This window comes from Misgurnus anguillicaudatus, chromosome 24 (genome assembly GCF_027580225.2).
Source record: "Misgurnus anguillicaudatus chromosome 24, ASM2758022v2, whole genome shotgun sequence".
Lineage (NCBI taxonomy): Eukaryota > Metazoa > Chordata > Actinopteri > Cypriniformes > Cobitidae > Misgurnus > Misgurnus anguillicaudatus.
In genome coordinates, this window is record NC_073360.2 from 11,758,772 (window position 1) to 11,771,758 (window position 12,987).

At 36.8% G+C, this 12,987-nt stretch overlaps 1 protein-coding gene across 5 annotated transcripts in view; it reads left to right on the forward strand.

Annotated features, from left to right (window-relative positions):
- Positions 1-6,557, forward strand: part of cadm2b (cell adhesion molecule 2b) — a 153,931-nt gene extending 147,374 nt beyond the window's left edge. For 2 of the 5 annotated variants that reach the window (XM_055195986.2, XM_073862654.1), the window contains 3 exons: positions 2,469-2,591; positions 2,717-2,822; positions 3,277-6,557. In XM_055195986.2, coding sequence (XP_055051961.2) covers positions 2,469-2,591; positions 2,717-2,822; positions 3,277-3,382 — 335 coding nt within the window. In that variant the 3' untranslated portion in view covers positions 3,383-6,557. Of the gene's footprint in view, positions 1-2,468; positions 2,592-2,716 lie in introns of all 5 variants that reach the window. The other 3 variants (XM_073862656.1, XM_073862657.1, XM_073862655.1) reach the window with 2 other exon arrangements.
- Positions 6,558-12,987: the final 6,430 nt, after the last annotated feature.

Here is a 12,987-nt window from a genome sequence, read left to right on the forward strand (position 1 = left end):
CTATATTTGAGTCTGAAGCATTAGCACACTCCCGACCACTTGATGGCGACAAACACTTTGCCGTACAAGGACGCTGAACGGAACTCGGTGTCTAGCGTATAGACAGTCACAATCGAGCTCAACTTCAAACCTAAGGCTGGTCACTGAGCCATCAAATATGGGAAAAATTTCTTCTAAGAGAAACCGAGCAAAAAAAAAAAAACATGTAAACAGAACCCTTTTCCGTTTCGGGCGGCGGAGTGATATATCAGCAAGCAATGAGTCTTCTAACGCCCCATTCAGACAGCCAACGACAAGCAGTAGCAGAGCGACGCGATCTCATTCATTTCAATGGAAACCTGGCGACTTCCGGCAACACGAGCGAAAGTGACTGTTGGCGACCGTATGGGCATGTCCAGCGACGCGAGAAAGTTAAGAAAAGTTTAACTTTATGCTAATGTCGAGCGACTTTCGGGAGCGACCACCAATGAGAACAAAGCAGTGGAGTTCACGTCATCCTTCTCTCGTCAGTTACTGGCGTGGATGGTACTCATTTGTTTATGACAAGCAGATTTAGAAACGCCTCATTGAAAGAGACAAGCGACACACAGCGATAACGTCGCTGGCTGTCTGAACGAGGGGTAAGAGAAGTCAATGGAATTTTACAAAATGCCAAATAAAACACGACAGAACCTGTATTTCGCTACACTACTTGTTTTTTAATCATCAACGAACACCGCGGACCACTCGGTGAGTAGCGCAGTTTTGAAGGTGAACGTTGAGTGTTGTTTTGGTGACATGTTTGTGCATGGCTATTGACTTCCATTCTGAAGCAGTCAAGAGAGGCTTCTAAATGAGTCAAAAAGTCAAGAAACGTCCCATTGTCAAAATTTCAGTGTCCATCACTGTAGTTCATCCAAAACAAACCAGAAATGAAACTCAAATTGTTAAATACCGGAATTATCCTTTAAGTGTTGGGGTCCATTAAAGTCCATTAAAATCCTGGAATGTTTTCCTCAGGAGGCATGTTTTCTCGACTGGGCAAGGAGGGACATCGACATTTTGGATGACATGGTGGTGAGTAAATTTTCTGTTTCTTTTAAATTCCTTTAAATTTAACTCAAAAATATTAGTTGACACAACTATTTTTGTACAAACTTTTTGAGTTAATTCAACTTGCCATAACATGTCATTAAAACAACACGTAACGTTCATTTTCAAAGCTGTGCTACTCACCGAGTGCTTCGTGGTGTTTGTTGATGATTAAAAAACAAGCTTAAGTAACTTAACTTCAGGTAACTTATTTTTATAAGTTAAACCAACTTTATTTTGATTCCTGATTAAATTAAAGCTGCAATCCATAACTTTTGTGTTAAAAAATAAAAAAACAGCTTATTGTTTTGAAATAGTAAAGTTTATAATAATTATTATGGCTGTTAGTTGAGTCATTTTTAATACATGAAAAGCACTTAAAGTAACCTGGAATTTTGTGTTTCAAACAGAGGTGGCGATAGAGAGGAAAACATTATGGTTTGCTGCCTTAAAGCAACACCAAAGAGGGGTTTTTTTTACCTTAAAATAACGTTTCCAAAAAAGTTTCAGTGGTTCATCCACTCGAAACAGGGTGAACGGCACTTTCACATTCGCTTTGCAGCCCCATATTGGCCAAAACCGCACTAAAAAAGTTTCCAGCCGTCGGGTCGCGGTCCTGTAGTTCGAGTGAAAACTACAAAAACTTGCTTTATGGCAGACCTACAATCCAATCAGAGCCAGCTATGCTGCAGTATTTACGACAGTGGTAATGGACAATTACGCTTCTAACCTGTAGGGGGAGCAAAGAGCAAAAACTCTTTAGTGTTGCTTTAAATAACTTTATCTGTAGGCTAAATGTTATAAACTTAAAAAAAAAAAAAAATTAAAACAAAATCATGTTTTCAACGCAATCTCATCATTACTTCACTCTTAAAAATAAAGGTGCTATAAAATATTCTTCACACCGATGATAGAAGAACACATTTTAGTGCGATATCATGGCAGTGGCTTAACTGGTACACTTGAAATGGAGGTCTAGTCTTCATGTTAACTGTTATACAAGATCTAAATGTCAGAATATATATTTCACATAAAACAACTTTAGGGATTAGGGATTCCCAATACAACTTTTTTACCGATACTGATATTCGATTGCTTAAAATGACATTGCCAGATACGTTAGATATTGTTAGTTTTGCTTTTTACTCCTTGTTTTATTTAAGTATTATGTTGTGAAATCCTAGTCTAATCTGCCCTGGTCATCGGCTGTTTTCAAACAATTGGCTAATATTGCCAATACCGATATATCGGTGCAATACTTAGTTAAATTGTGTTATATAAATGATCAAAGCTAAAATGCTTACCACTGTATTTAGTTGCAGACTTGACATTTAAACAACAAATGAAAAGCTGTCACCTTTCCTCATTCAGCTCATAACAAACCCCTCCTCTTCCAGATCCCAACGCCCTGGCCCAGCACGGCCCCGACCACGCGCTGATCGGCGGAGTGGTTGCCGTCGTGGTCTTCATCACCCTGTGCTTCATCATCGTCCTGGGCCGCTATCTGGCCAGGCACAAAGGTACGGCCTCTCTCCGCTCTCTCGCCCCCCCTCACCTATAGTGTAGAGTGTGCAAAATGCTTGAACATGTCCACTGTTGTACCTTTGTGTCTATGTGACCTATGTGGGACTGTGTGGACATACAGGGACATACTTAACCAATGAGGCCAAAGGAGCAGAGGACGCCCCTGACGCAGACACGGCCATCATCAATGCGGAGGGGAACCACGCACATGCAGAGGAAAAGAAAGAGTACTTTATTTAGCACCTCTGTCTTTATCTGTTTAATATTGTCACGACAACGACGCCAGCCGGCCAGCAGAGAAGGCGTTAGAGCATCAGTCTGGTCTGGCTTTCTGTCTCCATGACTCGTATAGGGGGTGTTTTGAAACCTCTTTAAGGCCCAATTCGACATGGCACGTGCTGCGAAGGATCTTTTGCATTTTTTATAAATAAAAACAAGCAAATAAAAAAGCTGTTGAGTTTGTAACTGTAACACCAGGTCCATTTAGGCCAAAAAAATAAAAAAATAAAAAATAAATACCAATCCCAATTATTCCAAAATCCCCCTTTATAATTTGCCAAGTGCCAAAATATACAGACATCTGTTTGTCGTGTTTGTTGCTGTGTTTATTCAACTTTATTTCCCAGTGAATATATGATTTCTCTACCACCCTCACTGTGCCTGTTATATACCTTTTTACAGATATTACCAGGGAGCGGCAAGAAATGTGGTTCATCTCAAGTCGGAAAACCTTGGCTTTGCCAATAATTACGCTTTAAGACAAGAATACGTGAGATGTATAATGTAAATATCCTGTTTTGTCTATTCTTTGTGTGTGTGTGTGTGTGTGTGTGTGTGTGTGTGTGTGTGTGTGTGTGTCGTTTTTCATTGTAAAAATGGGTGGTTTTTTGAAGTACGCCCTGTAATGAAAAATGTGTCGAAATGCAAACAGATACAAGCAATTATGTAATATATGGACACCATAAACAAACCGATGGATGAAAAGTAATGAAGCACAATTTGGTGCGTTGCCATTAGAAACAAGATTATTTTCTATTTCCATCATTACCCGTCTGTATATTCTTGCACTGTTGATATTTGCCCCCGAGGTTTTATTTCAAATGTATCAAACATAAGCACAAAGTCATTGTAAGACGTCACTGGTTTAGGCCGTCTCAGGATGAAAAGAGGAGCATAATTAAATTAGTCATTTATTGAATGGATTCTTTGTGAACATTTCGATCCGAACAGTCATTTGTTGGACGTTTGAATGGAACATAAGCGTCGTTTCAATTAGAGAAAAGAAACTTTTGGTATTTATTTCACTGACGATCCTTGTTAATATTGCTGTATATTACTTTGCTAAAGTGATTATTGGTGGAATATTGCTAAACTATAGGATCCCTATATATATATATATACATAAAAAAATGATAAAATATCTATTTCAAGTGTCCCATAGTTTTACATTTACCGAAGACGATTGTTTGGGATTGTAAATATTGTGTATATTTCTGCATTTTTATTTCATTGAACTTTAAATTCTTTTTGATCATTTACATGTGATTTTATGTTAGCGTCTTGATACAAAGTATGTCCAATATTTACCATTAATATTAATTTATTGATAAATGTGATGAACAATACAATTATTATTATTATTATTATTGTTTTTTTATAAAGTTGTGAACAGAATTGTTCATGAAAAGGTCAGATCAAATATCACCATTATTGCCTTTGTGTTTGCAACAAAACATATGACATCTGGTTAAGCATAACCTTGTACATTTTTACAAAACATGATTCCAGTTTTCATATTTTATTTCACTCCTTATAATATTAGATAGGTCTTAGACATTTGCTTTATTGTTTTTGCTGTTTGGGAAAATGTGTGAGGTTGCTTTACATTAAATATCCAACTTTTTCAAACTATGCCTCTGTACGTAAAGACAAAAACTCGGAGAATACGGAGTAAAATGTGCACAAACTCAGAATTGTGTTTTCTTCTTCATAGAGACACATGTAACCTCCGTTTATGCTTCTTTTCAATACTATTTTGTAACTTGGGAATTCCTCTGTGAGCCAAATACCATCCATTTAGATTTTCCATGTTTATGTTTAACGGTGTATGATGCAACCATTTATAATTGTACAAAAATGTAAATATGAGTAGATAGATGTCACAAATTGGTGTTATGATTTATTTCATAATTTTGCAGTGGTCAGTAGTATTAGAATGGGATACACCCTATTAAAGACATATGGGAGTTTTACACTGTAAAGAAAATGCAGCATGAAGTTAAAACAACTTGGTTTTGCAAGTCAATTCAACGTACTATTTTAAGTTTTGGCTGTAATGAAAAAAATTAAGACAATTTCAACTTGAATGTATAAGTTAAAGTAACACAAAAATATGTGTTGATTCGACAAAAATGCTGCATATTTTTACAGTGTAGTTAAAACGTATACTGTATTTAATAATACAGTAAATAAACGTAATTACTGTATTATCTTTTTTTAATTTTATACAAACATTGTAAAGACAGTTTATATTATACTGCATAAAAATTGTGAAGTGTAACAGGACATTTTATGGATATTCATTTGATATTTAAGTTATATATAAAGTAGTGCCCTAACTGCTGTGTGCGCACCGCACTTGTGTGCGCAATACGTCGACTTGATAGCGTTTTTTCAATTATCGGCGACCGGTTAATATGGAGAAACAAGTCCTGAGGGTAACTCATTCGAAGCGTTTTTCAGTTTGGTTCGTTTAGGCATATATGAACATGGCAATCGTGCCAAAAAAACTGGTCAGAAAACGCCTGAACAAGGTGGGCTCTTTCCAAACCGGATGTAAATGAAGGTTGTTATGTTGTTGTAGATGTACCAGCACAGAATAAAACTGGCATATGCAAGCTTTTTATGTTTCTCGACTTCATGCCGGTTGCTTGACTTCATGCGGCGCATCGCGGACCGTTTGGCACATGACATCAGAGTACCACAAGAGAATCACTTTGTGGTACTTTGATGTCATGTTCTGATCTGTCTGCGCAGTGCTGCATAAAGTCGAGCAACGCCCTTCATTGCTATGCAAAGTGCAGATAAAAATGATAAAATAATTTAAGGACAGCTATAAACAAAGCCTTTACATCCTGACAGATGACCGCTATGAGTATAAGTGGGTAAACTCTGACCAATGAGAGTACACTTTACTCTCATGTGACAAATATTTTGCCATGTGAAAGCCAAATGAACAATGTAATGTTTCAAAAGAGTGAAAAAGTAGTACAAAGCAAATGGTTTATAGGTCTGTGAACACCCTATAATAAAATTAAACCTGCAATTTGAAACTTTGGTCTTTCTACTGCCGTCTCTGTTTAAAAAAAACATAAAATATTGAGATTGAGCTGTAGTGAATAGTAATACTTGATTTTGATTGGTTAGTGGCAACATTCCAATGTATGTTTTTTTTATCAACTAACAAACAATTAGTAAACCGATAACACACCGCTCATCCGGTGATACGGGTACTACTTTTATTTTAATGTATCATGCCAGGTTCGAATTTGTTATTAAAATATTTGAAAGCAACATTTTTTGTTCATGTACAGTATTTATAGGCTTATTCATCTACATTATAGGATATACAGTATGTATTACCTTCAGGTCTCATATAGCTCAATGGTAAAGCATTGCGTTAGCAGCACAAAAGGTCATGGGTTCGCAGGGAACACAAATACTGATAAAAATGTAAAGTCAAATTACTCATTTCAAGTACGAGAGCTCTGAATTTTTAGTGTAAACCTGATTTGTGACCAAGAGTAGTACAAATGTATGAACTTTTTCATCATTTACTGCATAATGTATTATTTTATTTGAGGTTTAATGAAATCCCAGGTTTGTCTTATAATAAAGCTCACAGACAGTGTTCATAAATGTATTTGCCCATTTCATACCTGAATAAATTACATACTGTCTCATTTTTGCATTAAAATGTATTTTAAGTACTGACTGAATGAATGAATCAGGTTGTTGAGCTATAATATTTGGTTGTCCTTTATACTGAATTATGCTTGTATTGTAAAATACATGGCGACTTGCTGCCCCCTAAAGGTTGAACCTGTCAAAGCACCTGAGCATACAAACAAATGTGTTACCTTATCTCAGAGATTTTGTATTTTGTTTCCGATCTTCAGATCCTTCAAAATCCTTTTAAAGTGCCACCACGGTGACTGTTTTATGTACTGTAATCCACAGAGCAAGTTGGCAGGGAAATTGAAGGAAATGATTTAAGCAGATCTGAAAATGCTAAGAGTAATGCAGTTTATTTAACACAGTCTCACACCCATGGCGTCAATATTTGACGACACTTGACCATGCGTCAATATGTTGACGCGGAGGGTATACCTTTCGCGTCATTTTTTGACGAACTGGGGACTTCAATACTATTACGTCCGTTGAATTCTCTTTTCCTATTTTCAAACCATTTTCGCGTCGGTTTAGGGTTAGATTACGCAAAATTAAACAGTGTACGCGAAATTAAACAGTTGTCACCTGGCGTTGGGGTTAGAGTTAAGTACGCGAAATTAAACAATTGTCACCTGGCGTTGGGGTTAGAGTTAGGTTTGGGTAGGGATGTCATTATGTAAATCTAACCCTAAACCGACGCGAAAATGGTAAGAAAATAGGAAAAGAGAATGCAACGGACGTAATAGTATTGAAGTCCCCAGTTCGTCAAAAAATGACGCGAAAGGTATACCCTCCGCGTCAACATATTGACGCATGGTCAAGTGTCGTCAAATATTGACGCCATGGGGTGAGACTGTTTATTCATCCCCAAATCTAGACTTACTTACATGTCTGTGCTCATGAAGACTTTTGTGCTCATGAAATCTAGACTTACTTACATGTCTGTGCTCATGAAGACTTTTGTGCTCATGAAAATTTACTTTTTTTGGTATTACTGGATTAACTTGATGAAATCAGTTTTTAAAACTTGATGTTATTAAAAAAAACAAAGACATGAATCTCATGATTTGCAATATTATAGTTGATAATAATAAAAACTATTAATAATATTACACTATTACTAAAAATATGGTAACACTTTACAATGAGAACATAACCCACAATGTAATTCTTTAACGTTTTAATTCTTGGTAATGGTATTTAAAGGCAGTTCATGGTGCATTAATTAATGTTAACAGGTGCATTGCATTTTTTATGTATTAGTAAATGTTGATATTAACATGAACTAAGATTAATAAATGAGCTAATGCATTAACTAATTGATAACAAATACGACATTATTGTTAAGTGTTAATAATATTTATCATCCTTATGTAAGGAATAATTGACTCCGGTCCTTTGAATTATTTGAAAATAATGCACACCCAAGGTGCAATGCGGCACAATGCGGGTGTACATTATTTTCAAATAATTCAAGGGACCGGAGTCAATTATTTCTCTTATACAGTACCACGGTTACCACAAACATTGCTCTGGTGCCTATTTTTAAGACATTTAACAAGTTAGGTGTGCGGTTATCAGAAATTAATGCATACCCCACAGAACATTTCTCAGCCAATCAGAATACAGCATTCAACAGACCCGTGGTATAAAATTAAAATAATGCTTTCTTTTCCATTTTTTCAAAAGACTTAATCTTCATCATCTGTCCTTAGATAATAACTACATAAATCATGTTATTTGGATCATTTGCAGGGGTGACGGGGCTAGTTGTCACATAGATAAATTGTAACCAGGCTTAAAGCTCATAAGCTGTAAGTTTTAAAATCAAATATCTAAAGGTCAACTATATAATACAGGCAGATTTAACACAAATATAACACAAAAGGTGAACTGCGTTCTTAAAACAGATGTATTTTAGTTGGGGCAAGGTTAAGTATGTTTAAACATTGCATTTTAAATTGAGTTTATTGTTACCCTTATTTTCTTCTGTTTCATTGATTGTTTGAATTTTAAAATTTTTCTAAATAGTTATTACATATAATCTATTGGGATATTTCACCCTACACATCCTATGTATTGTGAGATCAAGAAACACTTAATAGGCCTATTGAGTCTCTTTCTATATTTTTCTGTCTTTTCTTCTAGGTAATAACTGTGGTCAATGATTAAAAGCTTTAAATGTTTATAGTATAAAAACACAAAAATTGACTAACAACTTGGCCCTATACAGTCTTCCCTGCGTTACCTTTATTTTTAATGCTTTGCAATTTCATCTCTTGCTTGCTGTCATGTGAAAAACAATTCCCCAAGAAACTCAATTTAGGACTGAGAGAGAATTTTTGCTGTTTCTGTAGCTCAATTGGTAGAGCATTGCATGAAAAAAATGGAAAGGTCATAGGTTTGAATCCCAGGGAATACACATACAGAGTTATACCTTGTAAGTATACATGTGAGTTGCTTTGGATGAAAGCATCTAAATGCATAAATTTTTTTTTTGATTGGACAATGCATATTAATAAACGTACAATCAAAGTTGACGTAAATACACCGGATTTAGCACAATGCTAATTTCCATCCGTATTCCCAGACATACAAATAAAAACAAACAACATAAAAAAAATTAAAGTACCTAAACAATGTAAAATACTAATAGTAATACTCTTAAATAAGGTACGTAAATGTCTGTACATATACATGGTATTATATAAAAATAAAATTAATCTACCTATCGGTCTACCTTTTTACTCAATGTTCACATTTTTTTTTATTCAGCCATCTTTGGTAACTACTAACTGTCTTTTGTTTCTCATTGCATTGTATAAATATTTAATTTACGTCCTCTGTGATCACTATGCAGTGGATAATCCCTACCAGTGACTCTATGGCATTCTGGATTATCTCGAGGTGCAAACTTCATTAAAGACTTCAAAAAGAAAAAACAAACAAAAAGTTATTTGGAGATTTTAGTATGCATGGATGAGGTAAACGAATGAGATCACCTTGAAAATACAATTAAAACAAAGCTAAAAATCTGTATACGGCCACACAGACTAATTACGTCTTAACAGATACATGATTGAGTTTATAATGCTCTTCTCAATTAGATTCAACATAAATTAGGAACGATCGATACGCTAAGAAGACAAACAAAAGGTCCAAATTGGCATCATTTAGGTTCAGTGAGGGCTGCTGAAACGGCAATGACCTTGAGACGACATATAAAGTAAATAGGTTTTCCTATTGATTAAAACCAGTGTTCCCTAGACACAGAGGATTACTTCAATTCAGTGCTGGAGGGAAAGTGCAACTTTGTTGTGGAAGAGCCTTCAAAAAAGTTTACGAGCAGGGAAATATGATGTAATTCCTGTCTTTATGAAACTTTATAACTCTCAATTATTTGCATCATCACTTCAATAGAAGCCTAGACAGAAAAACTAATATAAGAAACAATATAAGTAAAGAACACACTGCCAACAACCACAAATGTTTTTAAGATGCACCCTCAGTCATTGTTTTAAGTATAAAGTGTAGTATTACAAATAATGCGCGACTTTCAGGAGCGACTACCAATGAGAGCAAAGCAGTGGAGTTACGTCATCCGTCTCTTGTCAAGTTACTGAAGTGGTGATATTAATTTGTTTATGACAACAAGATTAAAGAAACGCCTCCTAACAACCTCGTTGAAAGAGATGGCCGACAAACAGCGAGAAAGTCGTTGCTAGTCTGAATGGAGCTGTAGGCTACTGGATTGAGGAGTTATACCGTGAAACAGTTTTTTTGCGTTCAGGAATATTTGGGCGGAGATAATACGTTGGCTCGATGACGCACTACAGCCAGACCCCTAACAAAATTGCAAGCATCCAAGGTCCTCTCCCAAATGGCACACTGTGGACTTGTGGACCTCCTCAGAGTCCACACTTTGATGACATCATGTAGTGCAGACCTTAGGGACCCTTGACGCGAGTCCAAGTGGTCGTATTTTGGGACAGACTCGAGCATCACGTCGGAAATAGGAAGAGAAGTTGCCCATTAGTGTGAACTCCTCCCTTCTGTCGTCTGATTGGTCTGATTGCCTTTCGCAAGGACTTCTGGGTTGGTAAAGTGCGTGAAGCCTGCAGTAGTGCGGGCTTCGCTGATGAGGACACTTCGGAGTGTAAAATGACAGATGGGACACCCTACAGACTTGTAGACTAATGCGGCTTTCACATAGGACGCAGTGTGCGCTACGCTCGCCGCTGGGTTCAGCGCAGCCAAGCGATTTGTGGTCTGATGGCCAGACCAAAGTAGGCGGGGTTTTCAATAAATTACTACAGTGTTTATATTTGCGTTACATAGTCGATGAGGAATACAGAGACTGATGTTGCCCATCTCCATTTCACGTAAATATAAGCTGCCTACCTACAACAAGCTACTTGATTTAAAACACACCTGACATGCCAACTTAAATTGCTACGTGTTTCCATGACACAACTTTCTTTGTGATGTCTCTGTAGGAGCATAAACTTGTATTATAATTCCGAGTATAAGCTTTTCGTCCATTTTGCTTGTTTGGATGCCAGTTTATTGGCCGCGCGGGTAATCGTCACAGAGCGCAACGCAAAAGTCAAACTATTTTGAACTTTGAGTGCTCGACGCAACAAAAACGCCCTCACGCGGCGCAAACCATTGAAATGAATGGGTTTTATTGTGCAGTGCACACAGCGTCCTATGTGAAAGCCGCATAAGCGAGCGCGTGCAATTTAAAGCAACACTAAGAATTTTTGCTCTCTGCTCCCCCATCAGGTTGGAAGCGGAATTGTCCATTAGCACTGTTGTAAATAATTTAGCCTACTGCAGCATAGCTGGATCTGATTGGATTGTAGGTCTGCGTAAAGCAAGTTTTTGTAGTTTTCACTCGAACTACAGGAACGCGACCCGTCGGTTGTAAACTTCTTTAGTGCGGTTTTGGCCAATAGAGGGCTGCAAAGCGAATGTGAAAGTGCCGTTCACCCTGTTTCGATAGGATGAATGACTGAAACTTTTTTGGAAACGTTATTTTAAGGTAAAAAAAACTCTTTAGTGTTGCCTTAAGGCCCCAAGACTGAAAGTCCACATGAAGTGTGCCATTTGGGACAGGCCCAAGACGGTTTTGAGCAGTAACAACATAAACGGCTTTAGTGGAACAAAGGTAACTTCCGTTAAACTCTGCAAAGAACCAATGACAACAGTCCTTTAAGAGTATATTTCAGATAACAAGCTAAATAAACAACAAGTACCTTAGTTCAGCTAAAAAGTATCAAAAACGTCACTGAGCTAACCTTACTGTGTGAAATGTGTACAATGTTAACTACTGTTAGGCTGCCAAACCTCCCTTCACATAGCGTTGATCCATGATCGCAGTCTCCCCTCATCTTTAGGCAGAGGCGGACAGAGTACACAGCTTCATTAATTGAGTAAAAGTACAGATACCCCTTGCTAAATTTTACTCAAGAACAAGTAAAAGTACTGCAGTCAGATGTCTACTTAAAGGTGCAGTGTGTAATTTTTAGAAGGGTCTCTTGACAGAAATCCAAAATAATATACAAAACTATATTATCAGGGGTGTATAAAGACTTTTCAAAATGAACCGTTACTAATTATTACCTTATAATGAGACGTTTTTATCTACATACACTGAGGGTCCCCTTACATGGAAGACGCCATTTTGGGCCGCCATGTTTCTACAGAAGCCCTTAACGGACAAACTTTTTTACTAAGTAGTCTCCAACGATGACATGTTTGTCCGGTGGCGGCTACCATAGCTTCTCTGTGTTTCAAAAGCGAGAGGTGAGCAGTGGAGACTGAGCCGTTGGTTGCAATTTGTAACCTCACCACTAGATGCCGCTAAAATTTACACACTGCACCTTTAAGGAAAAGTACTGAAGTACTTGTTTTTAAAAGTACTTGAGTATCAAGAGCACAGCTCTGTTCGCAATTTGAGCTCTTCAGATCGCAAAATGAATAGAAATGTTATTCTGTATGACTAAATATTTTACTAACATGTGATAATTAATCATTATTTTTTCAAATATGCGCACCATTGTACTAATAGCCCTGGCGGATTCTGTATATTTTGTGTATTTGAACTCAAACCGGAGAAGAAGAGAATAAATGTTTTATGAGTGATGATTTCTATTTAAAATAACGAACGTTACAGATTATTATTTTGCACTCCTGGCAAAATTAAGAAATGAATGTCACTGGAAACCAGTTTAATCATAAACAGTGGTCAAATATCGAAGCTTGAATCTTAAACCTTTCTTGTGATGCTGAGTTTGTCCAGATCAATTAAGAGTTTGATGTTTTGACGAGTTATTCGTTTTGAACAACAATATTCCAGGCTCACCAGTGATCCCTGCCACTAAAGGGGTTGAATTTTTGTAGGCGGTGATGAAGTTCTTTTTTGGTACACAGCAAACA